Source organism: Furipterus horrens, unplaced genomic scaffold, assembly GCF_987537825.1.
Source record: "Furipterus horrens unplaced genomic scaffold, mFurHor1.1.pri manual_scaffold_4, whole genome shotgun sequence".
NCBI lineage: Eukaryota > Metazoa > Chordata > Mammalia > Chiroptera > Furipteridae > Furipterus > Furipterus horrens.
In genome coordinates, this window is record NW_028327174.1 from 47,043,105 (window position 1) to 47,070,365 (window position 27,261).

A 27,261-nucleotide genomic window follows, 5' to 3' on the forward strand; every position below is an offset into this window, starting at 1 on the left:
GTGTGATGTGCAATGGAATCTTCCCCCTGTGGCTTTATCAATTGTACCACAAAATGTCACAGGATAAAAGGTTAAATAATTTCAGTTGACTTAATATTTGTCCATTTAATATTTCTATGATCCTGTTGAGCAGGGACAGTTGGAAAATACAACTGGAATATTCCTTGGGGCATATGTTCTAGAGAGAAAGACAGACGTTAAACAAATAATTACACAAATAGCTAGACAATTAAAATTGTGAGACATGGCATTTAAGGCGGAGTATATGGTGATCTGAGAGTACAGTAGTCCCTCTCTATATTGCGGTTCACTTATCACAGCCTCACTGTATTGTGGGATTTTAAAAAATATTATATTTAATTATTTATTGCGGATTTTTCGCTATATCGCAGGATTTTGCGGTACTGTATACGTATGTTGTTAAAGTTACATAAGTTTAAGAGTGTAGAATATGTTTAAGAACATAAGTAGTGTTTATAAAATGTTAATAAGGGAGTGGGAAAGGTTAATAAGGGACTGGGAATGGTTTATAAGTGCGTGGGAAGGGTTTATAAAGCCTTAAAATATATATAAATACTAAAATAAATGTAAGGTTCCTACTTCACGGATTTTTACCTATCGCGGGGGTGGAAGGCTATCTAGAACGTAATACCCGCGATAAGTGAGAGAATACTGTATATAAGGAGGAGACCTAAGCTAGCCAGGAAGGTCAGAAAAGGTTCCGTGAAGAGGAGCTAGCCAGGGAAAGGGAGAGAAGATTCCAGGAAGTGGGACCTGCATGTGCAAAGACACGTGTGAAGTACTTTACTTTGATGGAATACAGTGTAATCATTAGAAACAATGGGATATAGAAACTGACAACTGCATTAGGATGAAATGTCGTCTTAAATTTTCCAAGCCATCTGGAGCAGTCTTTGGAAACTAATGATACTGAACTTTTATAAAACTTGAAGATGTTTCTAGCAAACACCTTGACTTGAATTTGTTATCTCAAATCAATTCAGTAAGTTTCTCTGTTGGATTCCTTTCCTTAAAAACAAAAAGTAGGGTTTTATCTTTCACTGTTATGATCCGATTACTATGATAGTATATGTGCATAAAAATAGATGACATTCTACTATCTATGTATTGTATCTTGCTATTATAGTTTTCATAATACTAAATTAAGAGCCAAAATGAGTGGTATAGAATAACAGTTCTAAACATTATGTAAGTTTTAATTGCATAACACTTTAAATCACTATCTGTATACTCTATAGTGTGATCACCCTCTGAAGTCTAGAGTCCATCCATCACCATACATTTGACTCCCCTTTACCCCTTTTACCCTGCCCTCTGACACCTTTCCTCTGATAACTACCAGTCTGTTGTCTATATCAATGAGTTTTATTTGTTTGTTTATTTTTTTACTTAGTTTATTTGTGTAACATTGGTTAATAAAATTATATAGGTTTCGGGTGTGCATTTCTATGATACATCAGCTGTATATTGCAATGGGTGCCCACCACCCAAAGTCAAATCATCTTCCATCACCATATATTTGGCCCCCTTTACCCTTTACTGCACCCCACCAACTCCTTCCCTCTGGTGACCACCATACTGTTCTGTGTCTGAGTTTGTTTTATATCCCACATGTGAGTATTTGTTTCTTTTTTGTTTTGTATTCCATGTGTGAGTGAAATCATATGGTTTTTGTTTTTCCATCTGACTTGTTTCATTTAGCATAATACCCTCAAAGTCCATCCATGTTGTCACAGATGGCAAGATTTCATTTTTTTATGGCCGAGTGGTATTCCATTGTACCTTCTTTATTTATTAGTCAGTAGACACTTAGGTTTTTCCATATCCTGATTATTAAAAATAATGCCGCAATGAACATTGGGGTGCATACATCATTTTAAATTAATGTTTTTATTTTCTTTGGATAAGTACCCAGAAGTAGAATTGCTGATTCACATAGTAATTCTGTTTTTAATTTTTTGAGGAACCTCCATACTGTTTTCCATGGTGGCTTTGTTACAGAGTGAGGGTCTCCAAAAATCCCCAGAACCTGCGGGTTGGGGGGAATGGGGAAAAGGGAACAGCTTTTAAGATGCCTTTGCGTGATTGTGGCTAGTAGCAGGTGTCTTTGTTACGCAAATGGCTTTGGATTTTCAAGGCCCCAAGAAGATTGGAGGGGTTTTGACCATGGAATGATGCGGAAAGAGAATACAGAGCCTGTGCAAGGTTCTGTGAATGGTCAGATCTGGTTACCAAACCCACTGCATCAGAGGATGTAGTCAGGGGTTTAAATATAGGTGGCAGACATTTTAGCTAAGATCTCCATGCGGCTTTGAGAGAGGAGGAGAGGAGAGCCACACAGTTTGCAGGGAAAAGAGAACACCCGTGCAGCTTTGAAAGGACAAAGGGAGAACCATGCGTGATCCAGTACAACATGGCACATGTTTTCCTGGACTGTTATACGGAGGCTGATGACATCGTACCCCAGATCCTGAAGGAGACAGCTGACAGATAAGGGATGGGGAACTTCTGGGCATGTTTTTGGCTTCTAGCCTTTTGGGGAGCAAGGGAAGTGCTGGGTCCCATGGGAGAACAACACTCTGAGCTGAAGTGCTCACTGCCCTCCCCAGGTTGGAATATTGTAAATAAAGACCTGTTTTCCTCAACACTAGTTGTTGGGTTTTACAACAAGGCGCCACGTGAAAGAACCCCCTTTCAATCTGTAACAGCTTCACTAATTTATAGTCCCACCAACAGTGCAGAGGGGTTTTCTTTTCTCTTCATATTCACAAGCACTTGCTATTTGCTGACCCTGGTGGTTAGTGATGTTGAGCATCTTTTCATGTGTCTGTTGGCCATCAACATTTCTTATTGGGAGACATGTCTATCCAGGTCCTCTACCTATTTTTAAATCTGAATTTTTTTGTTGTTGAGTTCTATGATTTTTTAAATATTTTGAATATTAACTCCTTATCGGATACATCATTTGAAAATATTTTCTTCCATTCAGTAGATTGTATTTTCACTTTGTTTTGGTTTCCTTTGAACAGTTGGATTCTTATATCTGCTTCTGCAGTTAAAAGTTGGAATATGTTGTGTTGGTTGAAGTATGTAATGTGAGGTATTGGATTGGCCAAAAAGCCTGTTTGGTTTTTTCCATAAAATGAAAGACATATTTTTCAATTCACCAATAACTTTATTGATTTGGATATTTTTAGTATGTTGGCCCTTTCCTGCTATTGGCTTCTAGTGGGTAGAGGCCAGGCATGCTACTAAACATCTCCAATGTGCAAGACAGCCCCTCAGCAAAGAATTATTTGACCAAAATGTCAATAGTACCAAGAAACTTCGGAAACCATTTTTGACATGTTCAATCAGTCACAGTACCTTCTCCATACACTTCACAAATCTTTTTTGTGTGTGTTTCAGTTGCATTTTTACCTTTCTCGAAATAATAAAGCATAATATGCCAAAATGTTGTGTATCTTCTTCCATCGTCAATATTAAAATGGCTGCAGAAAAATTCACCAATTTTGAAATGGTTTTTAAATGTATGCTGATATGACAAATCTAACAAAATTCTTTCAAATGAAGTTAAAGACAACTAAGCACTACTAGAGCCATCATATGGGAAAAAAAAACAAACTTTTTGGCCAACCCAATAGATCCAGCCTTACACAGGTAGACAGAAAAGAGAGAAGTATTTTAAAGCTTTTTTAGGTAATTATGGATATTCTTCTCTGATACCACATTAAAACTCAATAAGTGGTAGTTTCTTAAAGGTTGATTGTAATGTAGATTATAAGACCATATCAATGACCTTTCTGTTTATTAAAAATCTATGTTACGTTTTTAAACCCAACCATGATTTTTATCACCATGCGTAGAGCAGTTGGAAAATATAGGTTTACTGAGTTAAGTAGCTCTTATAAATGTTGACGTACCTTATTATACAATATGAAAAAAAAAACTATATTTGTTAACACGTATCCAATCTCAGTAGAAAGCCATTGAATATTGAGAAATTGTCAAGTTCACAGTGGTTGACAACAAATTGTCCTAAATTCTAATACTTGCTTGAAAGCTCAAATTTTATCATTAACAATAAATATTGTCAGTTGTTTCTCTTGAAATGCTAGTTTCACTGTTCATTTCCAGGAAAATATCTGCCAAATACCCAAGTCTGTACAACTGAATTTTGTGTCAGTCGTCTGTCATGTTAAAGTAGAGTCTGTGAAAAAAACTGGCAACTCAGAAATTATACAAACATTTTTCCTTAAAGCAGCCATCGTAGTTGCTGTGCAGCAGAAGTGCTTTATGGGTACTTCCATTTCTGCACACAACCCACATACTCAGGATCAAGATTTAATAAAGCTAGCAACGCTTACAGGTTTGTCAAGAACATGCTTACATGAAGTGACTTTTTTTTTAACTGTATGTGGTGGTGAAGAATGCAATAATGACTTATACAGCTTGTGCTCAGGTGCTGGCACAATTGTTTTTGCACTATCACTGCAGATGTTAGCACAGTGAGAAAGACAGATAATGTCTTAGTATTATTATAAAAATGGTTGTGACCTCATGTGCACCCTGAAAGGGTCTTGGGAATCTCTAGAAGTCCACAGAACACATCAGTTGGCATAAATAGTGGTATAGTGAAGGAGAAAGAAACACGAGCCCAAGTTGTCAAGAAGGCTTCATGGAAGAGCTAAGCTGGGCCTTGAGCGATTACAATTTGGACAGATGGGAAGGAGAAGAAAAAGGGATTTCAGGAGGGCAGATTATGTGAGCAAAGAACTAGAGACAGGAAGCCGCATGACATAGTCAAAACGCTGGTTGGAAAGGAAGGTTGGATGTGGGCTATAATCAGATTATGAAGGATGTTGAATACCCATTTGAAAAGTTGGCACTTTCTCCATAGATTACTGGGAGTAGCTGAAGGTGTTTGGATCCTGTGACTTGAGCATGTTGGTGTAGGAACACACATATGGTGACAGGCCATAAGGTGAATTGGCAAATAGGACAACTGGATGCGGGGAGACCAATTGGGATATGCATTGCAACCTGGGTAGTAAGAGTTAAGTGTGCAGACTGGAGTGATGGCAGTAGATGGAACAGAGTGAAATGTAGACTGATTGCTTGAAAGGTAGAAGTGATGTAAGAACTGAAGACGAAAAGTCAGAGGTTAGCAATTTATTATATTTCATAACTCCAGGTCTAGGCCAAGGATATTATTAGAGAAGTAGATGAAAACTGGGTGTTTCCATACAAGGTCTAACAGACTTTTTCCTTCCCCCTCCAAATCAGAATGCTTCCTTTTTTTCCCCTGATAACAAGGACTGTATCACGGAACACATTTCCTTTCTGCCCTGCCACCAGAAGACTTTGTGCCAAATGTCTTGTTAAAATCACAACAATTACAATTGTTCAGATGGTTAGTATATTTTCTTCCTCCTACTTTCTCTGGCTCCGATTCTCTATCTCTATAATTCATTAATCTTACTTGTTTTCATTATATTTGATGCCACATGCCGTAGAACTCTTCTGAAACAGATTGAGAGGATGAGAAAATATAATATAATGATAGTATATTGACCTTTAACATATTTTATTCATTTGTAGGTTGGGGCCCTCCACTTCAATCATGTTTTACGCAGAACATTTTTTTAATGCTGAAAACCCTCGGGTGTCCAGAACGAACGCACTAAGGCTTAATTTCAAGGAATTTAACTAATTTAGTTAATTTGAGGGTCTAATTCAAAGCAGCAAATAGAAGGGTAATGGAACACCTATTAAAAACCGGTAAAATGGTAGCAATAGAAGTGACCCTTATATTTTGGATATGACAGAGAGAAGACCAGATGTATGTGGAAGTTTCTAGTGGTCATAAAGTATGTGAATACACCCCACAAAGCTAGAGGTCAATAAAGAGCTGTTCCACGATAAAATAGACAACACCAGCCACTTATATTTGGGCTTTTACTGTATTTCAGGATCTGTATTATTGCTTTACACACATCATCTCACTCTTCACCATAACCCTGAATTGCTTTCTATGAATTTCTCCTTTTTACAGATGAATAAATTTGGTTTTAAAGAGATAAAATATATACACCAACACAGATGGCTAGTTGTATGTGGTGGAGTTGTGGTTTGAACCCAGATCTGCCGGATGCCAAAGCCCATGTTTTTGTTTTTGTTTTTTTTCTATTATAGTTGACATACAATATTATATTAGTTTCAGGTATTCAACATAGCAATTAGACATTTATATAACTTACAAAATGATCACCCCAGTAAATCTAGTACCCATCCAACACCATGTGTAGTTATTACAGTATTACTGACAATATTCCCTGTGCTGTACTTTACATCCTTGTGACTGTTTTGATAACTGGCAATTTATACTTCTTACTCCCTTCACCTTTTCACCCATGTCCCCAAGCCCCCAACACCCTGTCCATCTGGCAACAAACAATTTGTTCTCTGTTTTGTTTGTTTAATTTATTCTGTTTTTTAGATTCCACATAAAAGTGAAAGCACATGGTATTTGTCTTTCTCTGTCTGATTTATTTCAGTTAGGTCCATCTACATTGTCACAAACGGCAAGATTTTATTTATTTATTTATTTTGCTTGAATGATGTGCAGTTATATACATATACCACATTTCCTATCCATGAACACCTAGGCTGCTTCTGCATCTTGGCTATTGTAAATAATGCTGCAGTGAACATAGGGGTACATGCCTCTTTTTTGAATGAGTGTTTTTGATTTCTAAAAATATATACCCAGAAGTGGAATAGCTGGATTGTAAGGTAGTTCTATTTTTAATTTTTGAGGATCATTCATACTATTTTTGACAGTGGCTGCACCAATTTGCAATCTCTGCAACAGTACATGAGGGTTCCCTTTCGCCACATCCTCTCCATCACGTGTGTCTTGATTTATTGATCATAGCCCTTCTGACAGGTGTGAGGTGATATATCGTGGTTTCAGTTTCCATTTTTCTGATGATTAGTAAGTAACGTTGAGCATCTTTTCATATGTCTGTTGGCCAGCTGTATGTCCTCTTTGAAGAACTTCCTCTGCCCATTTTTTTAAAGGTGTTTGTTTGTCTTTTTGGTGTTCGGTTGTACGAGTTCTTTATGTAGTTCGGATATTAAGCTCTTATGGAATTTATCATTGGCAAATATATTCCCATATTCAGTAGGTTGTCTTTTCGTTTTGTTGGTGGTTTCCTTTGCTGTACATTTTTTAGTTTGATGTAGTGATATTTGTTTTCTTAATTTCTCTTTCTGATATTTCATAATTGGTGTATAAAAATACAACTGATTTCTGAATATTAATTTTGTATCTTGCTATTTTACTGAATTAATTTATCAGATCTAATAGTTTTATGGTGGAATCTTTAGGATTTTCTCCATATTGTATCATGTCATCAACAAATAATGACAATTTTACTTCTTTTTTTCCAATTTAGATGCCTTTTATTTCTTTTTCTCATCTGATTGCTGTGGCTTGTACTTTCAGTACTGTGTTGAATAAAAGTGGTGAATGTGGACATCCTCCACTTGTTTCTGATTTTAAGGAAAATGCTTTTAACTTTTCTGTATTGAGTATGATGTGAGCTGTGGGTTTGTCATAAATGGCCTTTGTTATGTTGGTGTATGTTTCCTCTATTCCCACTTTGTTGAAAGTTTTTATCTTAAATAGATGCTGGAACTTATCAAGTGTTTTTTTCCGCATCTATTGATATGATCATATGCTTCATTTTTTTAATATGGTGTATCATGTTAATTGATTTTCAGATATTGAACCAGCTTTGCATACCAAGAGTCAATCTTACTTGATCAGGGTGTATGATATCTATTTTATGTATTGTTGAATTCAGTTTGGTAATATTTTGTTGAGGAATTTTGCATCTTATGTTTATCAGGGATATTGGCCTACAATTTTCTTTTTTGGTAGTATCTTTGTCTAGTTTTAGAATCAGTTAATTGTGGCCTCATAAAATGAGCTTGGAAGCCTTCACTCCTGAATTTTTTGGAATAGTTTGAGAAGGATAGGTGTTATTTATTAAGCATTTGGTAAAATTTACCTGTGAAGCCATCTGGTCCCTTATTTTCTTTGTTAAGAGTTTCTTTTTCTTTTTTTTTAAGTATTACTAATACAATTTTATGGTAGTTGTCCTTACAGATTTTCTTTTTCTTTCTTATTAAGTCTTGGAGGAGTGTATGTTTCTAGGAATTTATTCATTTTTTCTAGGTTGCCCAAATTGTTAGTATATAATTAATTGTTCATTGTATCTTCTTATGACCTTTTGTATTTCGGTGGGGTTGTTACTTCTCTTTTACATATGATTTTATTTATTTGGGTGTTCTCTCTTTTTTTTTTTTTCTTAAGGAGCCTTGCTAAAGGTTTATCAATTTTATCTTTTTAAAGATCTAGCTTTTGGTGTCCTTGATCTTTTGTATCATTTTTGTTTTTTTGTTTTTTTTGACTCTTGTTTTTTTCCTGATCTTTATTACTTCCTTCCTTCTACTCACTTTGGGCTTTGTTTGTTCTTTTTCTAGTTCCTTTAGGTGTAAAGTTTGATTGTTTATTTGAGATTTTTCTTGTTTCTTGAGGTAAGTTTATATTGCTGTAAATTTCCTTCTTAGAACTGCATTGGCTGTGCCCTGCAGATTTTGGGTTCTTGTGTTTTCTTTTTTATTTATTTCAAGGTGTGTTTGTATTTCTTAATCTTGTTAATGCTCTCATTGTTTGTGTGTTTTTCACTTTTGGTAACTGATTCTAGTTTCATACCATTTTGATTGGAGTAGATGCTTGGTCTGATTTCAGTCTTCTTAAATTTACTGAGACTTGTTTTGTGTTTGAATATATGGTCTGTTCTAGAAAATATTCTGAGTACACTTGAGAAGAATGTATATGCTGCTGCTTTGGGGTGAAATGTTTTATTTTTTTTATTTTAATTAATTAATTTGTTTGTTTATTTATTTATTTTTAGAGAGAGGGGAAAGGAGAAAGAGAGGGAGAGAAACATCACTGTGTGGTTGCCTCTCACTCGCGCCCCCAACTAGGGACCTGACGTGCAACCTAGTCATGTGCCCTGACTGGGAATCGAACCAGTGACACTTGGCTCGCAGGCCGATGCTCAATCCACTGAGCCACAGCAGCCAGGTGGGGGTGAAATGTTTTAAAAGTATCAATTGAGGCCTCTGGTCTTATATGTCATTTGAGGCCAATATTTCCTTGTTAATTTGCTGTCTGGAAGATTTATCCGTTAATTTCAATGGGGTGTTAAAATCCTCTACCAGGACTGCATGCCTGCTGACAGTATTATGGCAGCACTTGTACGTAACTAACTGCTTTTTCCTTGTTACTTATAAAATTCTCTCTTTGTCTTTAAATTTTGGTGTTTTAATTATGATGTGTCTTACTGTGCGATTCTTTGGGTTTGTCTTTTTTGAGATTCTCTATGCTTCCTGGGTTTGTATGTCTGTTTCCTTCACCAAGTTAAGAAGATTTCTGTCATTATTTCTTCAAAAAGGTTTTCAATCCCTTGCTGACTTCTCCTTCTGGTATCCAGTGATACAAATGTTGGTACACTTGATATTGTCCCAAAGGTCTCTTAAACTATTCTCACTTTTTGAAAATTCTTTCTTTTTGTTTTTCCAAGTGTTTTCTGCTACCTCATCTTCCAGATTGCTTATTAAATCCTTTGCTTCATCTAATCTACTATTGATTCCCTCTAATGTATCTTTCATTTTTGTTTTTGTATTCTTCATTTCTGCTTGTATTTTTTATGATTTCTTTCCCTTTTTTAGGTTCTCTCTGAGTTCATTTATTCCTCCTCTAAGCTGAACATTCTAAATCCTAAAAACTTATAACCAGTGTTTTGAACTCTGATCTGTTAGATTGCTTGTTTCCATTTCATTTAGTTATTTTTCCAGGGTCTTGTTCTGTTCTTTTGTTTGGGACATACTTCCTTGTTTCCTCATTTTGGCTGACTCCCTGTGTTGTTCCTGTGTATTAGGTAGATCTGCTATGTCTTTTAGTCTGGGCAGAGAGACCTTACGTAGTAGGTGTCCTGTGGGGCCCAGTGGCACAGTCTCCTTGGTCACCTTAGTGGAGTACTCTGGGGGTGGCCTTCATGTGGGTTGTATGCCCTCCTGTTGTAGTTGAGCTCTGATGTCTGTTGGCACATCAGTAGATGGGATTGACCCTCTGGCTGGCTGGCTGTGAGGCCTAGCTGTGACTAGATAAGCTGTTGTGTGTGGGCTGCTCCCACGGAGCAGGAGTCTCTTTAGCAGAGCTCTGGTGCTAGTTGAGTCAAGTGTGTCATTTGTAGAACTGGTTGGATGGTGCTCTGTTCTGTGTTGGTTCTGTGACTTTCTAGGAGGGGCTCAAGTGTAGGATAAGGTCAGCTTATGTTTGTGGCCAGCTTTGGGCAACTTAGTGGGAGCTGTAGAATGATCTGCAGTTAGTTGCTGCTTTTGCTGGGTTTGGAGGCACTTGGGAGATGCTATGCTATGAACCAAAGCCAGTTTCCGCTAGTTCCAGGGCTTTGAACCCTTAGGTGGACACCATGATGTGAGCTGAGGCCAGCTACCACTTGTGCCGGGCTTGTGGCCATTTAGTTGAAGCTACCTTCCAAGCCAACACTGGCCACAGCTTATGCCAGGCTTGAGGCCACCTGATGAGACTGAGAATGCAAGTTGAGACTGATCACTCCTTGTGCCAGTCTTAGGGTCTCTTAGCAAGAGGTAGAGGGCATGCCAAGGCCAGCCACTGCTTATTTGGGGTTTGCAGATCTTTGAGAGTTTGGGGGAAAGTTTGCGTGGCAAAGTAAGACAGGCTGCTTGTGTGGAAAAGGTGCTGGAAGTGGCTTGAGCCAGGTGCACAGGTTGGGTGGGGAAAGGTTTCAGGGATTCACCAGGTGAGGCAAATGGTGCTCTGTTGACAGAGAGCTCCTCTTGCATTTGGCAACAGCCTGTGCCAGCATGACTAGGTGGGGAAGGAACATTGGTGCCTGCCTGTGCGTCCTTCCCTGGAGAGAGCTGCCCTAGCCACTGGACCTCTAGCCCTTGCCCTGAAGCTCGTCAGTTGAGTTCTCTCTGTGTACAATGTTTCCCTGGTGCTTTTGGAGCTGTGGCCCCTGTAAGCTTAGAGCAAGTGAGTTTGTGAGTAAGTCTTTGTTCAGCCTTCTCAAGAGGAATGCCTGGGACTCCAGCAGCCTTTCATCTCTCAGGGATCCCATCCCCGCTGGTTTACACAGACAGATGTTTTGGGGACTCCTCTCCCCAGCACTGGTGCCCCTGACTGATGTGCTGGATGTGAGGCTGTGACCCCTCACTCCTCAGGGTACCTCCACAGCCAGCATGTCCTTCCTGATTGTAATAACCACATGTGGGTGTGGGACCAGCCCATTCCACACATTCGCCCCTTCTACCAATCTCCCACTGGCTTCTTCTGTATTGCCCTTCTGTTCAGCTAGTCTTCAGGTGTTTCTCAATTATGACTGTTTGGTAGCTTAGTTGTAATTTTGATGTGGTTGTGGGAGGAGGTGAGCATACCTCTTTAACCATCTTGACTTTTTTTGTTTTGGGCTCCCTTCATTTTTATCTTAATGATAATAATAATAAGAAGAAGAAGAAGAAGAAGAATGGAAGTAGTAATAGTAATAATAATATCTATGTTCAATATCCTCTCTTTGAGAAATCATAAAATACTATATACTGTATTTGAGAAAATTTCGAGCACAAGAAAATTAACCTTTTGAAAACTGGTATAAAGTTTACCAGAAAACTCATTCCTCAGAGTACTTTATTTCTTGAAAATTTCTGATAATTGATGGGATATTTTTGTAAGGTTATTATCTATAGTCAGTTTAAAACATTTTTGTGCCATTGTTTTAAAAGAGTCATTTGGTTTTTTAAATTTTGTTTTGTAAACATATATACACCATCTTCATCATACTGCAAAGAACAACCATTCTTATATCCTGCTTCTTTAGTTAAAGGACAGAAAGTATTATCTATTAAGCACACTAACCAGCTGACAGAAGTTGTCACAGTCCTTTGCTTTGCTGGGCACAAGATGCTGCTGTGATGTGTATTTCTTCCTCTTGAATTGAATGAGGTTGCAGTCGTCAGCTCCCAGAGAAGTGGTCTGAGATTATGGCCAAGAGATACATGTGACATAACAGCTCGACAAGGGAGTCCCCGTCAATGACAGGGCTGTTGTGTTGGAAACCCTGAATGGCTGAAAAGCTAAAAATAACTCGAGGTAGTTCTTAGACTGGAAATGGAAACCTCCTGTGAAAGATGAAAAGCTTTCTGGGGACGACAGGTTGTAATTATAAGGCAGTCTGCAGAAAAATTATTATACAGGAACCTGGTAAAGAGCGGAAGACTTGTTGCCTTCCTCACACTCTCAGTCATATCCTTTGCATCTTTTTCAGCTCAGCAGTCTGAATAGCTATAGCTTGGAAAACTCCAGTTTCTGTTCATTCTCAGATTATAGTCACCTTCTATGAGATTGGCTCTTCATTAAAAAGCATAAAATTTCAGGGACTACAGCTATGGATTTGGTGAATGGGAACTACCAGTAAATATTTCTGAGTCATAATCAGTTACTTTGTCAAGAATTGAAAATAGATATGCAAAGACAGTTGAAATACAGTTAAGAGGAACAAGAGGATAGGTGGAGGGGAACCTGTGGTTTAGAAGTCAAGCTAAAATTATTGTTACTTAAGACTAAGGATCTTAAAGTTGTAGATAGAATATTGTGAAAGTCTATTAAGTCATGATGGACATTCTTGTAGCAATATTATTTTTATTCTAACAAATTCCAGAATATAAGATTGGGAGCTATTTCTTAAAGGTCCAGAAAATGTAATTTAAGACAACTATCTTGTGTAGGTAGAAATCTGCAAATCATTCTTCCTCAGGAGGCGGTGCAACTGGAAAATACTAATAGGTTCAAAAAAGTTTTAGGTAAATGGTTGGATGTTAAATCTATATTGGGCTATTAAAACAACGCAAGACATTTTGAAACCTTAAAGAGGTTAGACCCTGGAAGATAATCATTCTCACCAATTTTTGTTGTGTCATTCTAAGACTTTATTGGGAATATCTTATAACTTAATCTTACCCGCATTTCGCTGGTGTTACCACTGCCAGAGGAGAGCAGTGCAAGCATGTGATGGCGTCTCCTAGAAAAGGAAAAGGAGGAACATAACCACTAAAGGCATTTCTACATATTTTTTCTTTTCCTTTTTTTTTTTTGACTTTATTTGTCCCCCTTCTTTTCTACAGATCTTCTTTATGGAAGACTAAACTGAAGTTTTAAAATGGTGAAAAGCCATTTTCTGTGTTTAAAATGGTGACAAGAAGAAGCATTTTTATGGCATAAGCTAATTATAAGTGAACTGCATCTGTCCCTGATGAGAAAAGAAAATAACAAGTTGAGCTATTTGAAAATTAATTATAGCCATTTCCCAATATAAAATGGCAAGACTATTCTTTTAAGAATTTGTACATCAGTTTTTAATTTGCAACAGGAGTCATTTATAAATTAAATAAGTAGTAGGTTCTATATCTGAAAAAAAACCCAAGTCAAAATATATAACTGACATTTGGTCATTACACAGGTGCCACATAAACTGTAATGGCAAGTTCATCCTGGGAGGGTGGAGGGAAGGGATGATGACGTGATGACATCTAACACTAGCATCACGTAGTCCAGTTTAATGTGTACATGTTTGGTGTTGAACCCAGGGCTGGCTATCAGTGCTCTAGACTATTTCTTGCTTTTGCTTTGGGGACTTACTTGGTATGTCTGTGGGTCTTTTTGTTACCATTTGTCTGGATGCTCTTTGAGAGCTCATCAGTAAAACTCAAAGAGAATCTACTGGGAAGTGATTATATAATAAGATAGGTTTTTTGTGGGTTTTTTTGCCATTTAAAGAGTATTATGCTTAGAGAAATAAGCCAGGTGGTGAAAGACAAATACCATACGATCTTACCTAATACAGGAACCTAATGAACAAAACAAATAAGTGAGCAAAATAGACCCAGAAGCGTGGAAACAAGGAACAGACTGACAGTGACCAGAGGGGAGGAGAGAGGAGGAGAAGTGCGGAAAGAAGGGGAAGGGTCTAGTCAAGGAATAAGTATAAATGACCCACGGACATGGACAACTGGTGGGGACTGACTGTGGGAGACGGGAGAGGTGGGTGGGACAGGGGAGAACAATGGGGGAAAAATGGGACAACTGTAATAGAACAACAATAAAAAATGGAATTAATTATTAATTAATTTCCTAATGGGGGAAAATATATTTTATTAATTATACTATTACACTTGTCCCAATTCCCCCCCCCTTTAACCCCCTCCACCCAGTATACTCCTTCTCTCCAGCAGTCACCCCTTCTTATGGTGAGTCGTGCATATAAGTTCTTTGGCTTATCCAGTTCCTATACTATTCTTAACAGTCTCCTGGCTGTTTTGTACTTACCAATTATGCTTCTTAATTTCTGCACTTTTCCCCCACTCTCCCCCTTCCCTCTCCCAGCTGATAACCCTCCAAATGACCTCCATACCTATGATTCTGTTCCTGTTCTGGTTGTTTGCTTAGTTTGTTTTTGTTTTTATGATTCAGATGTTGATAGTTGTGTTTGTTGTCATTTTAATGTTCACAGTTTTGATTTTCTTCTTTTTCTTAACTAAATCCCTTTAACATTTCGTGTAATAATGGTGGTGATGAGCTCCTTTAGCTTTACCTTGTCTGAGAAGTGCTTTATTTTTACAGTGGAAGAAAATGCAGTTAGTAAATAAACTTGGGGAAGTGTTAAGCCTTGTAAATAATTCGAAGTAAAAATTAAGATAACATATTAAGTTAACAAACTAGAAAATAACTTGGCTAGCTGTTTGAAGGAAAAGGTTTTCTGGTTCTAAAAGAAATTGGAATATTTTTTGTAGAGAATATTCTAGAAAATAGCCAGTCATATTTAACATGTTTCACTTATTTGTTTTTAATTTTTAAGATTTTTAAAAATTTTATTTATTTTTAGGGGGCAGGAGGAGGAAAGAAAAGGAGAGAAACATCAACATGTGGTTGCCTCCCGTGTGCCCCCAATTGGGGACCTGGCCCACGATCCAGGCATGTGCCCTGATCGGGAATTGAACCAGCGACCTTTCAGTACATAGGCTGATGCTCAATCCACTGAGCCACACCAGTCAGGGCTATTTGTTCTTTTCGCTTATACCTTACCTGGCTGGTTTGGCTCAGTGGATTGAGCGTCGGCCTGCGAGCTAAGTGTCGCTGGTTCGATCTTCCAGTCAGGGCACATCAGAGAAGGAAAACTCTGACTCCAAAAAACCTCCGCTGCCTTGCGGCATACCTCTTCAGGTTAAAGGCTAAGGGAGTAAACCCCGACAGAAAATCCGGAGCCGGAGTCCCTAAGGCGGTTTGACGTTGTAGTCAACACCGGCAACTCCTGCGGCGCACCTGAAGCCAAGCTGTATTGACTCCGTCTTTCCCTTGGACCCTTCAGCTGCGAAGAGAGGGGGGGTCTGCTGCATGGGCAACAGCAGACCCTCCATATCACCCTGCCCAGGCTCTGTAGCTTCAGCTTCACTGGAGAGGACACTCCAGCGTCATTGCAAGATGTCGATTCAACACGGGAGGAGACAGATACCGTGTCACTCCCGAGTCGGACTGCACAGCCATTCTCGGCGGTGCAGATAGACTCTTAAGAAGCTACACCATCGTCTCTCGAGACGGATGGCTGCCGACGAGAAGCACTTTATCTGCCCTTCAATTCTAACTGATAGCTTTGCTGGATAGAGTAATCTAATTGTAGGTCCTTGCTCTTCATCACTTTGAATACTTCTTGCCAGTCCCTGCTTAGCTGCAGTTTCTTTTGAGAAATCAACTGACAGTCTTATGGGACCTCCTTTGTAGGTAACTCTGCTTTTCTCTTTCTACTTTTAAGATTTCCTTTTTATCTTTAACCTTTGGCATTTTAATTATGATGTGTCTTGCTGTGTTCCTCTTTGGGTCCAATTTGTTTGGCACTCTGTGTGCTTCGGGAAGTTTTCTCTAATTATTTTTTCAAGTAAGTTTTTTATTTCTTGCTCTTCCTCTTCTCCTCCTGGCACCCCTATGATTCAGATGTTGGCCCTTTTTGAGATGTCCCATAGTCTTCTTATACTCTCCTCATTTTTTTGAATTCTTGTTTCTTCATTCTGTTCTGTTGCAAGTTTATTTCTTCCTTATGTTCCAAATTGTTTATTTGAATCCCAGCTTCCTTCCCTTCACTGTTGGTTCCCTGTGGATTTTTCTTTATTTCATTTAGTGTAGCCTTCATTTCTTCCTTTATGCTTTAGCTGTAGTCAACGAGTTTTCTGAGCATCCTGATCACCCGTGTTTTCAACTCTGCATCTGATAGATTGGCTATTGCTGTTCCATTTAGTTTTTTTTCTCGAATTTTGATCTGTTTTTTCATTTGGGCCGTGTTTCTTTGTCTCCTCAACTTGACAGCCTTCATGTATTTGCCTGTGTATTGGGTGGAGCTGCTTTGACTCCATGTTTTGGTAGTGTGGCCTAATGTAGTAGCCGTCCTACAGGGTCCAGTGGCACAACGTCCCCTATCACACAAGCTGGACACTCAAGGTATACTTTTTGTGTGGGCTGAGTACACCTGCCTCTTGCAGTTGAACCTTGGTTGCTGTTGGCAGATCAATGGGAGGGATTTACCCAGGCCAGTCAGCTGCAAGGACTTGCTGTGACCGCTGACCACCAACCTCCACCCTCTGTGGAGGATCAGCTGTGCCGGGGGCAGGGTGGTGGGCTCCAACATGATCTATAGCTGTTCATGGGGTGCACTGGCCCTGGGGTTTCCCGGGTGGTGCAGGCCCCTACTTGTGTTTTGCTTGGCGGCTACTTGTGCTGGGCTTGGAGATTCCCAGGGGAGCCAAGCCATGAATCTAACCTGTCTCCTGGTAGTGCCAGGCTGGCTTAGAGCTCACTGAGGCCAGCTGTTGCTTGTTTGATAGGATTTAAGAAGTTGTGAAGCATGAGCCAAGACCAGCCATTCATAAGGAAAAGCAGCTTGTGTGGGCCCATAAATTGGGTGGGGCGGAGTTTCTGGGGATCTCCAAGGTGAGTCAAACAGTGTTAGCTAGGTTGATGGAGTCTGAGATATGGCACCAGCTTTTGGGCTCTCTGAAGGGAGGGTTTAGCACAGGGACTATGGTCTTTGCTCACCTTGATGCCAGACACTTCAGTTCCTCCTGTATTCCATTGCTGCCTTTCATGATGCTACCTGGCTGCTGGAGCTTAAAGGGAGTAAGTCTAAGTCTATGCGTGGGTTCTTTAAGAGGATCTGCTTGGGGCTCCATCAGTTTTTTCCACTGACTCAATCCCCACTGGTTTTTGCAGCCAAAAGTTCTGGGGACTTACTGATACTGGAACCCTGGACTGCTGGACCTGATGTAGGGCTGGGACTCTTTGCTCCTGCGATTATCCCTCCCGAATTTTTATGCACCACATGTAAGAGACGAGCCCGTCCCCTGTCTGTGCCCTCCCTACCAGTCTGAAAGGATGTGGTTTCTTTAATTCAGTAGTTGTCAGACTTCCATTCCACTTGATTTCTGATGGTTCTGAGTGATGGTTGTTCTATATTTTAATTGTAATTTTGACGTGGTTGTGGAAAGAGGCGAACTGTGTCTACCTACGCCACCATCTTTCGGTGTTCCCCAACATAGTTCAATTAAGTGAAGAATAGTAGTACAAACAAAAAAAAATTTTGACTATCACGGGAAAAGTAAAAAAGATTGATATCAAGTAATGGCAAGTAAAAACACTGGTGGAAGTATTCATTTTTACAAATATTTTTAATGACAATTTAGCAAACTGTATATCAAAAGCTTTTTAAAAAGGTCATGCTAGTTAAAATCTGCTTCTAGAATTTAGCCTGAGGGAATTGTAATTGAACATGTGCACAGATACATATGTACAGAGGTGCTCACTGCAACAGTGTTTATAAAAGCAACAAATGGGGAACAACTTATGTGTTCATCAGTGGGGGAAGTGTATAACTAAGTTATATTGCGGCTGTTAAACATGATGATGCGGAGCTTTATTTCAAGCTAGAAAGATGTCTGTGATGGATATTTTTAAAATAGTATAGTATGGTACCATTTAATGTGTGTGCTTACATGTGTGTGTGTGTGAGAGAGAGAGAGAGAGAAAGAGAGAGAACCTAAACAGATGTACTCCCAAATAAATGCTCATCTCTGGGAAATAGCATTACATATGACTTTTATTATTTCCTTTATACTTTTCTCTATCTTCAGACTTTTTTGTATTGAGTATATATTTTATTAGGGGTAAAAAAGCAATTTTTGTTCTGAGATAAAAGTGTAAATCAGGCTCTTGCTACATGCAAAAGCTCAGCAGAGAACTCAGGGTGAGGAAGGAGAAAGTGTGATTTGTGCAAAAATCATTCTGGGTCACTCCTGGGTACATCTTGGTCTTCACAGAGTCACCACCAAGGGATTTTCTTGGAATTGGAACATCCTGACTCATTCAACCCTAAGAGACTTGGAGCCATGGCTTCTCGATGCACCCCCCGCCCCCACTCTTTGGATGAGCCCCTCTTCCACCAGCTTCATTTCTGTCAGCACTTCCCTGAATGCCTGGGTCCCGTCAAAAGCATGCCCACCCAGCCCCCACAGCGTGCCATTCACTGAGCTGACTTCCTGTGTGGCTCCTCTGTGTGTCTGCAAACTTCTCCTTGTCCCTGTTATTAATATCTGACTTCTTTTTCTCCCACGCCTGCTCCTCACAGTGCTAGTCTTTCCACCGTCAGTGCCTGGCCTTTCATACCTGCAGTTCTTGGCACTTTTCTTTGCACTTTGCATTTTCTCACGATCAGATGTTCTTTTGATCTGAGGGGATGATCTAAACATAAGGAATAAAATTTAACCTGCAGTAATTTTGCACAATTGCATCACGGGAAAAAAGGTTTGACTATTCCTTATGCCTTGAATCTGCCTGGACTGTGCTGCCATTGGAGGAAATTCTTCAGAATATATCTCATTCATAACTACATGGCATGTAAATAAAATTTCATTATGTTTCATGTTTTGTGAGACCTAAATATTTACATAAAGGCTTTTTGACCCTAAATTTTGTTTCTCTAGAACTTGCTACATGGATGGATTCAAGGTTTAATGAGAAATAGAAGATCCTATGTTTTCACTTTCATTCTCTGCTCTGATTAAAAGTTTGTTTTTCCTTCTGTTGTTTTCTTGGAATTATTTTGTTTCGCTAGTCTTAAAGACTGCGGACAGCCACATATTTTTTTCCACATTCACCTATCAGTTGCTCTTTAATTGTGTTTTGATACTGTTTTCTATAGTGTAATGCCTCAGCTATTAATACTCCATAAACCTTTCTTGCATGCTGCTTTGTGTAGAGGTGGAGACCATTAACCCAAATTATCCTGGAATGCTCGCCAAGCCCTTAGTCAGTGACAGCCCTATCTGGGCAGGAATAGCCTATTTGGAAATTCCAAGAGATACAGTCAGCTAATATCACTTGCTGCCCAAGGCAAGTTTCCAGCACCCTTATGCAGAAACAAGAGTTCCAGCAAACATCCTAGTCTGACTGTTTTTTATCCAGATCTTGGACAAAGAATTTAAACTCAGCATTTTACACTCTAGGAGTAGAGGCCTCTGTTGTGAAATGGGACTTTCACTCTTGATATGAGACACTTAAGAAATGTTGGAGAAATGTTTAGCAGTGGGCTATTTCATGGACTCACCAAGCGCTGATGACGCAAGGGATTTCAGGGGGGTGCTCACCTATAACCCACCTACACATTCCAGAGCAAGGGCGCATAGGCAGCGGTTTCCCCAGGTTCTCTCTTACTTTTCAGCCCTTTCTTCTCTGCCCAGAAGACAAGCCTCCCCATCATATAATTGTCATGTGACCCTTCACATTATCTGAAGAATACCATTGTATTTGAGAAGAAGTCCGGTGCTTTATTTCATTCAGACTGCTTAGGAGAAATTTTCCTACCGAGTACCTACTGGAAAATGCTTATCTTTGGACTTGCCTGTGTGTCCTCTGGGACATTCTTTCTCAGCCATTTGTCCTACAGTATAGGAGTCTCAGCTGCTCCAGAGACAGGACTGGTACCCACGCATACTTCCTAGCCAGTGTTGCAGAACAGAAAGAGTTCATCCACCAGTGCTAGCAGAGCCAAACGCTGGACACCGAGAATTGCAGTGGAGAAAGGTGGCCTATTTTATTATGAATGGCTCCACCCAGGAGAATTGGAAGCTACTGCTCAAAAGCCTGAACTCCCTGATGGTGCATAGGTTACAGATTATATAGGATAAAATCAAAGACACTATAGGTTAGCGTTTGGGATTGTGTTGGGAGAGCTGGTTGATTAGAAGTGAGTTCAGGGTGGTGAATAACTTTTTCAGGCCTTGAGGGCAGCTCTGAAGTCTGTTTCAGTGTCTCCCTGTCTGGTTTTATGGGATAGTAGCCAGGAGGTCATTCCACCTTAGCACTCAGGAACTAAAATATACTTAGGTTAAGATGTTATTTTCAGCTTGCCAAAGGTTGGGGCAGAGGGTTGGAGCACAGAGGGAAAGGAGGGAGAAAAAGAAAGGTGGAGAGGAAGACAGAGGGAGAGGGAGAAAGATTATTTCTAGAGCTAGGATTTAAAGCTAAATTTAATCAGGGCATAAGGACCCTTGGTTTTACCCATAGCAAAGAAAAACATATTTTTTTATGTTCTCAGACTCACAACTCTAGCTTGAAAGCACTGGGCACAGTAATTTTGCCGCTTGCATTTTTTATCCTGATTTGGTTAAGGAGGATCCTGCCCTTTTCAGCTCTTCTGCTGACGTAGCTGCCCACAATTAAAGAGAGAGAAGCCAGCTGAGAGGAGGGAGGCCTGGAGAACATCACTTGAGTAAATCACATGTGACCTCCTTTCTTACTCTCTTCTGCACTACTTGGCTAAGCTCTTATTTCTCAGATCTCCCCTTGCTCAGACCACGCATGTCTCCTCTTCATCCAAGTGGGAAACGTCAGTGCCAACAGCTAGAGACAGACGTGGTCAAGTCGTTATTCTGCAGTGGTTGGCAGCATTGTTTTGCTTTATTTTGATATAATGACAAATGAACATAGGCAGGCCTTCTAACCACTGTAGCCTTTAACTTCTAGTACAGTGTAAATGAAGGCTAGATCGGTGGAATTTAGTGTCCTTGAGACTGGAGAGAGCAATGGGTGTGAACAGATGTAATGTCTAACAGACTCCAAACTGTAATTAGAAATTTGCTTGATATTTTTTACAAAAAGGAAGAAGCATTAGCAGCTAGAGACTCTGTTGACTTTCTTGGCATTGAAGACATTTGTCTAAGACCCTCAGGGTGACGATTAGTAAATTACCCTGATGTGTATAAGAACTGATACATTTCCCAGTTAGAAAAGTTAGTAACCATACATAAGCTCTGATCTCTGAAATGATTTTACCTACCGTGTTTCTCCGAAAATAAGACAGTGTCTTATATTAATTTTTGCTCCTAAAGACGCACTAGGTCTTATTTTCAGGGGATGTCTTATTTTTCCATGAACAAGAGTTCACACTTATTGTTGAACAAAAAAATCAACATTTATTAATATACTGTAGTCATGTCATCACAAACAGCATAACCAGCCAAACTCTGAATTCCATCAAAAATTTGGGGGGAGCTGTAGCAATGACCACCGCTAGGTCTTATTTACAAGGGAGGCCTTATATTTCTAAGCTTGGAAAAAATTGCACTAGGTCTTATTTTCAGGGGATGTTGTATTTTCAGGGAAACAGAGTAGTACACTCTAAACCTTCTCTTCGAGTATTTTTCAATTTAAGCTGCTGAACAGGAGAAGTTGGGTTTCAGGGTTTTTTGTATTTCATCTTGGTGCCATTTGACTTGTTAGAAAAGACTAAAGATTAAATTTTGAGTAGACTCCAAGAGAAGGTATAGAAGCCAGGACTTGAATAATCTCTCTCTGAATAATCAGTCATTTAAATAAGATTCTCTATATTTAATCCTGAAAAATTATTAAAATCTTATCTCATATAAAGCAAAACCTTCAGGAGAGGAATTATACACACACACACACACACACACACACACACATATATATATATATTTTTTTTTTAATTAGTTTTCTGTCATTTCTGTCCTGTTGGGTGGGTGAGTTAGGCCTGTAGTAGAACTTATTACTGAAAAATCCAGCTTTTTTCTTTTCTTTTCTTTTCTTTTTTTTTTTTTTTGGACAGCACATTTTTCTTCATAAATCAGTTGTCTTTATTTAGGCCAGTTGCCTTGTTTGTTACATATTCTTTCCAGCCCAGCATTTAGTTTCTCTCTTCTTCCCAACTGTCAAGTAGAATGTCTTCTGCCAAGAGATGGGAAACCTGGATTTCACAGCAGTGGGAAATTGGCACCCTTTTCCCTGGCATTGCATTCTGATAATACCGTATCAGAGTTTGACCTAGTTATTTCTCACAGACAACTACTGCCAAGTCCATAGGGGTTTTCCTCTAAACAAAGAGCCATGGTTTTCTATCACGTAAAGAGAGACCTGTGTGTAGACCAGATTACCTGTTACCCAGCTGCCAACCTGTGCAACCAATGGCTGTCCAGGGAAGAGTGCCGGGAGCCATGAGCAAATGCGGTTCTCTTTCCAGGCCTAATTCTTCAGAGCTGAGCTTCAGTGAGCTCCTGCTGGGCGCCACCAAAAGCAACATAACGGGCAACCGAACACAGATTGCGTTTGTGCACTTCACAGACGTCTGCAGTGATGATCAGGCTTTCGTGACTGTAATCCACCCTACCCCACCTCCTCTTTGCATTCTAAGAAACTTTTTTTTTTCTCTACATGAAATTTTCGTCTCGCAGCTGCCTTGGTTGTCACCAATGGTAACATCTTCATTGAAAGGACGAGAAGTTGAAGGGGCCTCAAGGATTCTGTGACTGAAATGAAAAAGATAGGGCTTAGCATGTTTGTATAGCTTTAAATACTCTTGAAGAAAGTTTATTGGTTTTAAATAGCTGCAACTGCAAATAAAAGAATGGGATAGTGGCCTAAGACACGAATGTGTCTCTTTTCCTGGCCCTTCTGTGCTCTGGCTAGGAAAGGTCTGAAGGCACAGTCACACTGTTTGGTGAAATGAGGCTGAGGTGAAGGTGCTTTGAGTTAGGTCAGAGCAGCAGCAGCATGCATTCTGCAGGTGAAATAACCTGCTGAGTGGGAGGAGCTTTGAATACTCATAAACCTTCACATGCTCCTTGGTGAAAAAGAGGAAAGGAATCACAAGTATCAGGTTGAATATGTTTAGCAAAAAACACATCTCAGAAGTGTGAAGAAGAGGAAGTGTTCACAGAATTAGGTGATTTTTGTTCTAACTTGCTGAATGCAGAGGAGAATTAATCACATTTAATCATTAAGTGGTTCTATCAAATACAGTAGTCCCTCTATATCGCGGTTCCCTTATCGTGGCTTCACTGTATCGCGGGATTTTTAAAAATATTATACTTAATTATTTATCACAGATTTTTGCTATATCGTGGGATTTTACAGTACTGTATACGTATGTTGTTAAAGTTACGTAGGTTTAAGAGTGTAGAATATGTTTAAGAACATAAGTAGTGTTTATAAAAGTGTGGAAAAGGTTAATAAGGGAGTAGGAAAGGTTAATAAGGGAGTGGGAATGGTTTATAAATGTGTGGGAAGGGTTTATAAAGCCTTAAAATATATATAAATACTAAAATAAACGTAAGGTTCCTACTTTGTGGATTTTCACCTATCGTGGGGGTTGTCTAGAACGTAATACCCGCGGTAAGTGAGGGAAGACTGTAGCTGCAAAATGCAATCTCCCTAGGAGTTTTTAATTTAAAAGACTGAAAAGTTAAAAAAAATTTTATTTAGTTAAAAGCAGTCTGATTTCTAAACAACAAAATTAATGTAAACATTCTGACAAGCTGTGTGAGAACACAAATTCAAGCCTTTTAAAACGATTCTATTCAAATCCATAAGTAATAGAGATGGTTTTTAATTGTATCAGGTCTGTGTTTTGCCATTTGTTTTTTGTTGTTGTTGTTGTTGTTTTAACCAATCAGGCTTTTAAGATCTAAATTAAAAGCTCATTTATTCTGTTGTTGCTGGTTTTTTATTTTGTTTTGTTTTTCCCTTAGAGTGAGAGGGTATCTTTTGTGGATTTGGGAACAAATAACCAAAGACCATTGTAACTTTTGTGTATATTCTAGCATCTATATGTATTTTTAATTGAATTTATTGAGGTTATAAAATGATACCTTCTATAAAATGGTGAGGTCAAGAGAGGTCAGGAAAAATGATGGGAAAGTTAAAAGATAGCACATAGAAAGGTTGAGATTTTCATCAACAGTGCTTTGTCTTATTTTTCTTATTAAACAAACTTCAGTCCTTCAGATAAGCATCTCTGGTTACTGTGTTCATTGACAAACTTGATACTCCTTTTCCTGTTTGAGGTGGGAATAATTCTGGGATGAGTGTGTTACATACAAAATACTGATATTTTCCCATGAGCTTGTAAGAACAATGTCAACTGCTCAATTCAAGGACTTCCTTTCACCATGGATAAACTATGCTCATGAAGATCAGAGTGACCATGACCTTTGTCAAGTAACTAGTAATGGATGTGTTTTTCTTTCTCTATAAATACATCAGTGTGCCCATTAAAGCTAAAAAAATAAACATGTATAAATTAGCATTTTTTTTCAAAAGTTTACAATAAAATTTGTTTTTTATTCCACACAGGAAGAATTTAATGAAAAACCTGACTCACTCTTTTTTAATGATGGCAAAAGAAGAATAGACTTTGTACTAGTATATGAAGATGAAAGTAGAAAAGAGAACAGTAAAAAGGGTTCAAATGAAAAACAGAGGGTAAGTTTTTTATGCTAAGCCCTTCGTTTTTATTCCTGAAATGACAGATGAAGTGCTATTTTTATGTAAACAATAAAGCAAAAGTGGTGTTTAAAAGATCATACCCCATGCATACCTTCATATAGTCTCTGCTCATCATTCCCTCCAGGCATGTTAACAAATTGTTTATTTTTCATTGGAAATAGAAGGCTCTGCAGACTCTTAACCTCAGTTTGTTTCACGGCTAAAGGCAGACTTTCTCCTGTGGAGTTGTACTTTCTATCGGTAGAAAATATTTATATTAAAAGCACACTTGGCCCTTTGCAATTAGGTGGGGAAAGAGGCTCATGGTTAATGATGACAGCAAGGGCAATAATGACTGGCATTCAGTGTGGACTCTCTCAGATCGTATGTGCCTTTCGCATGTATTTTTCTCATTTAATTCTCGTGGCCTATGGAGTGCATTCTGTTACCATTCCATCACAGATGGAAGGGTTGACCCTTGGAGAGGTTAAATGATTGGCCAAAGTCACAAACTCAAGTATAAGAAATAGTGGAGCCAAGATTCAAAATCTTATCTTGAATCTAGAACTTGTGCTCTTTGCCTCACCCGTTTTCTGTCACCTCCTGTCCTTCCCTTTCATTGATTGCCACTCAAGCTGCCTCTTCCTCTCTTTCCTTGGATAACGGGGCCATCTTTATGTTGAGATATTAAAACCATTGAGTAGGCTAGGGTTATAACACCTGCCTTGATCCTCTTTACCTAACCCCAAACTGTTTAGACCAGCAATTCTCAACCTGTGGGTCGTGACCCCTTTGGGGGTCAAATGACATGGGGCCATCTAAGACCATCGGAAAACACATATATAATTACATATTGTTTTTGTGATTAATCACTATGCTTTAGTTCTGTTCAATTTGTAACAATGAAAATACATCCTGCATATCAGATATTTACGTTACGATTCATAACAGTAAAATTACAGTTATGAAGTAGCAACAAAAATAATTTTATGGTTGGGGGTCACCACAACATGTGGAACCTGTATTAAAGGGTCGCGGCATTAGGGAGGTTGAGAACCACTGATTTAGACTAAAACAAGGCCAAAAAAAGGATACATGTTAGTGTCACTTTTACCCACTTTAAAAATCACTCCCTCTGTTCATTTGTTTTTGTTTTTTCCCTCATCTGTGCTCTCATATGTACAACTATAATTGTCTCTGTCTGGACACTATCTCTGAAATATATCATTCTTAAATCTGTTTTGTCTGCCCATTCTTTCAAACGAAGTGATGAACTGTGCTTACAAGGAAGCAATTTATCCTGTTTTATTTCAGGCTTTTGTTAGTTGGTTTTGGAGGATTTTGTTTGCATGGTGTCATAGGATGAGCCCAGGCTTTGGAACCTGACATTCAGATTCTGCTTCTGCTACTATATTATTGTAGTGATTCTAGTTGATGTAACATACTAGCCCCAAATGACAGTGGCTTAGGAAACTATAAGTCTATTTATTGCTCATGTCACTTTACATACAGCATTCCTGTCTGGCACAGTGATGGGGGTACAGGCAGGGCTTTGTTCCTGCAGTTGTTCAGGAACCCAGGCTGACCCAGAGATTTGCCATATTCAGCAGGTAGTTTTTAACAACATTGTGGGCATCAACATAAATGGTAAATGGGATAAGAGAAGGGATAGAGACAGTACTCATGCTTCTTTACCTCTTTGGCCTACAAGTGACTACATCAGCTGTGTTCAAATTCTGTTGATCAGAATTCAGGGAGGTGGAAAGTGTAGTTTCTGGCTGAACTGCCATTTCTCAGTAGGAGCTCCACACTGTGGAAGTTGCCACAGCTACTAACTAGCCGTGTGACATCAGTGAATTAATTTCCTTATCTATGTCATATTTTGAGATGCCCATTACTTTTTACATTTTGACATTTCTGATGTCAGGGTATGTATTACAAATGGTGCATCATAATTTTATTGGCTGAAATTTTTCTTATTGGTACATAGAATATTGGCCCATTGTATAACTACTGGCAGCTTAGATCAGGAAAATGGGAATTCCACTACCTAGTCCATAGGATTATGGGTAGGATTAAATAAAATAGTATATAGAGATGTTATGTAAATTTGCAGCACATATTAGATGATAGATGTTAATTCCTATCCCTTCATGTTTATTTGGGGTTTTCTTTTTCATATAAAATTTTATTTTTCAATTACTGTTTCCATTCAATATTATTTTGTATTGGTTTCAGGTATACAGCAT

The 27,261-nt window shown here is 38.9% G+C and overlaps 1 protein-coding gene across 2 annotated transcripts in view; it reads left to right on the forward strand.

The window, feature by feature from the left end:
• The window catches only part of ANO6 (anoctamin 6), a 187,129-nt gene that overhangs the window by 89,528 nt on the left and 70,340 nt on the right, over positions 1 to 27,261 (forward strand). For both annotated transcript variants that reach the window (XM_090273038.1, XM_090273039.1), the window contains exon 3: positions 24,881 to 25,009. In XM_090273038.1, the coding sequence (XP_090129164.1) occupies positions 24,881 to 25,009 (129 nt within the window). The remainder of the gene's footprint in view (positions 1 to 24,880; positions 25,010 to 27,261) is intronic.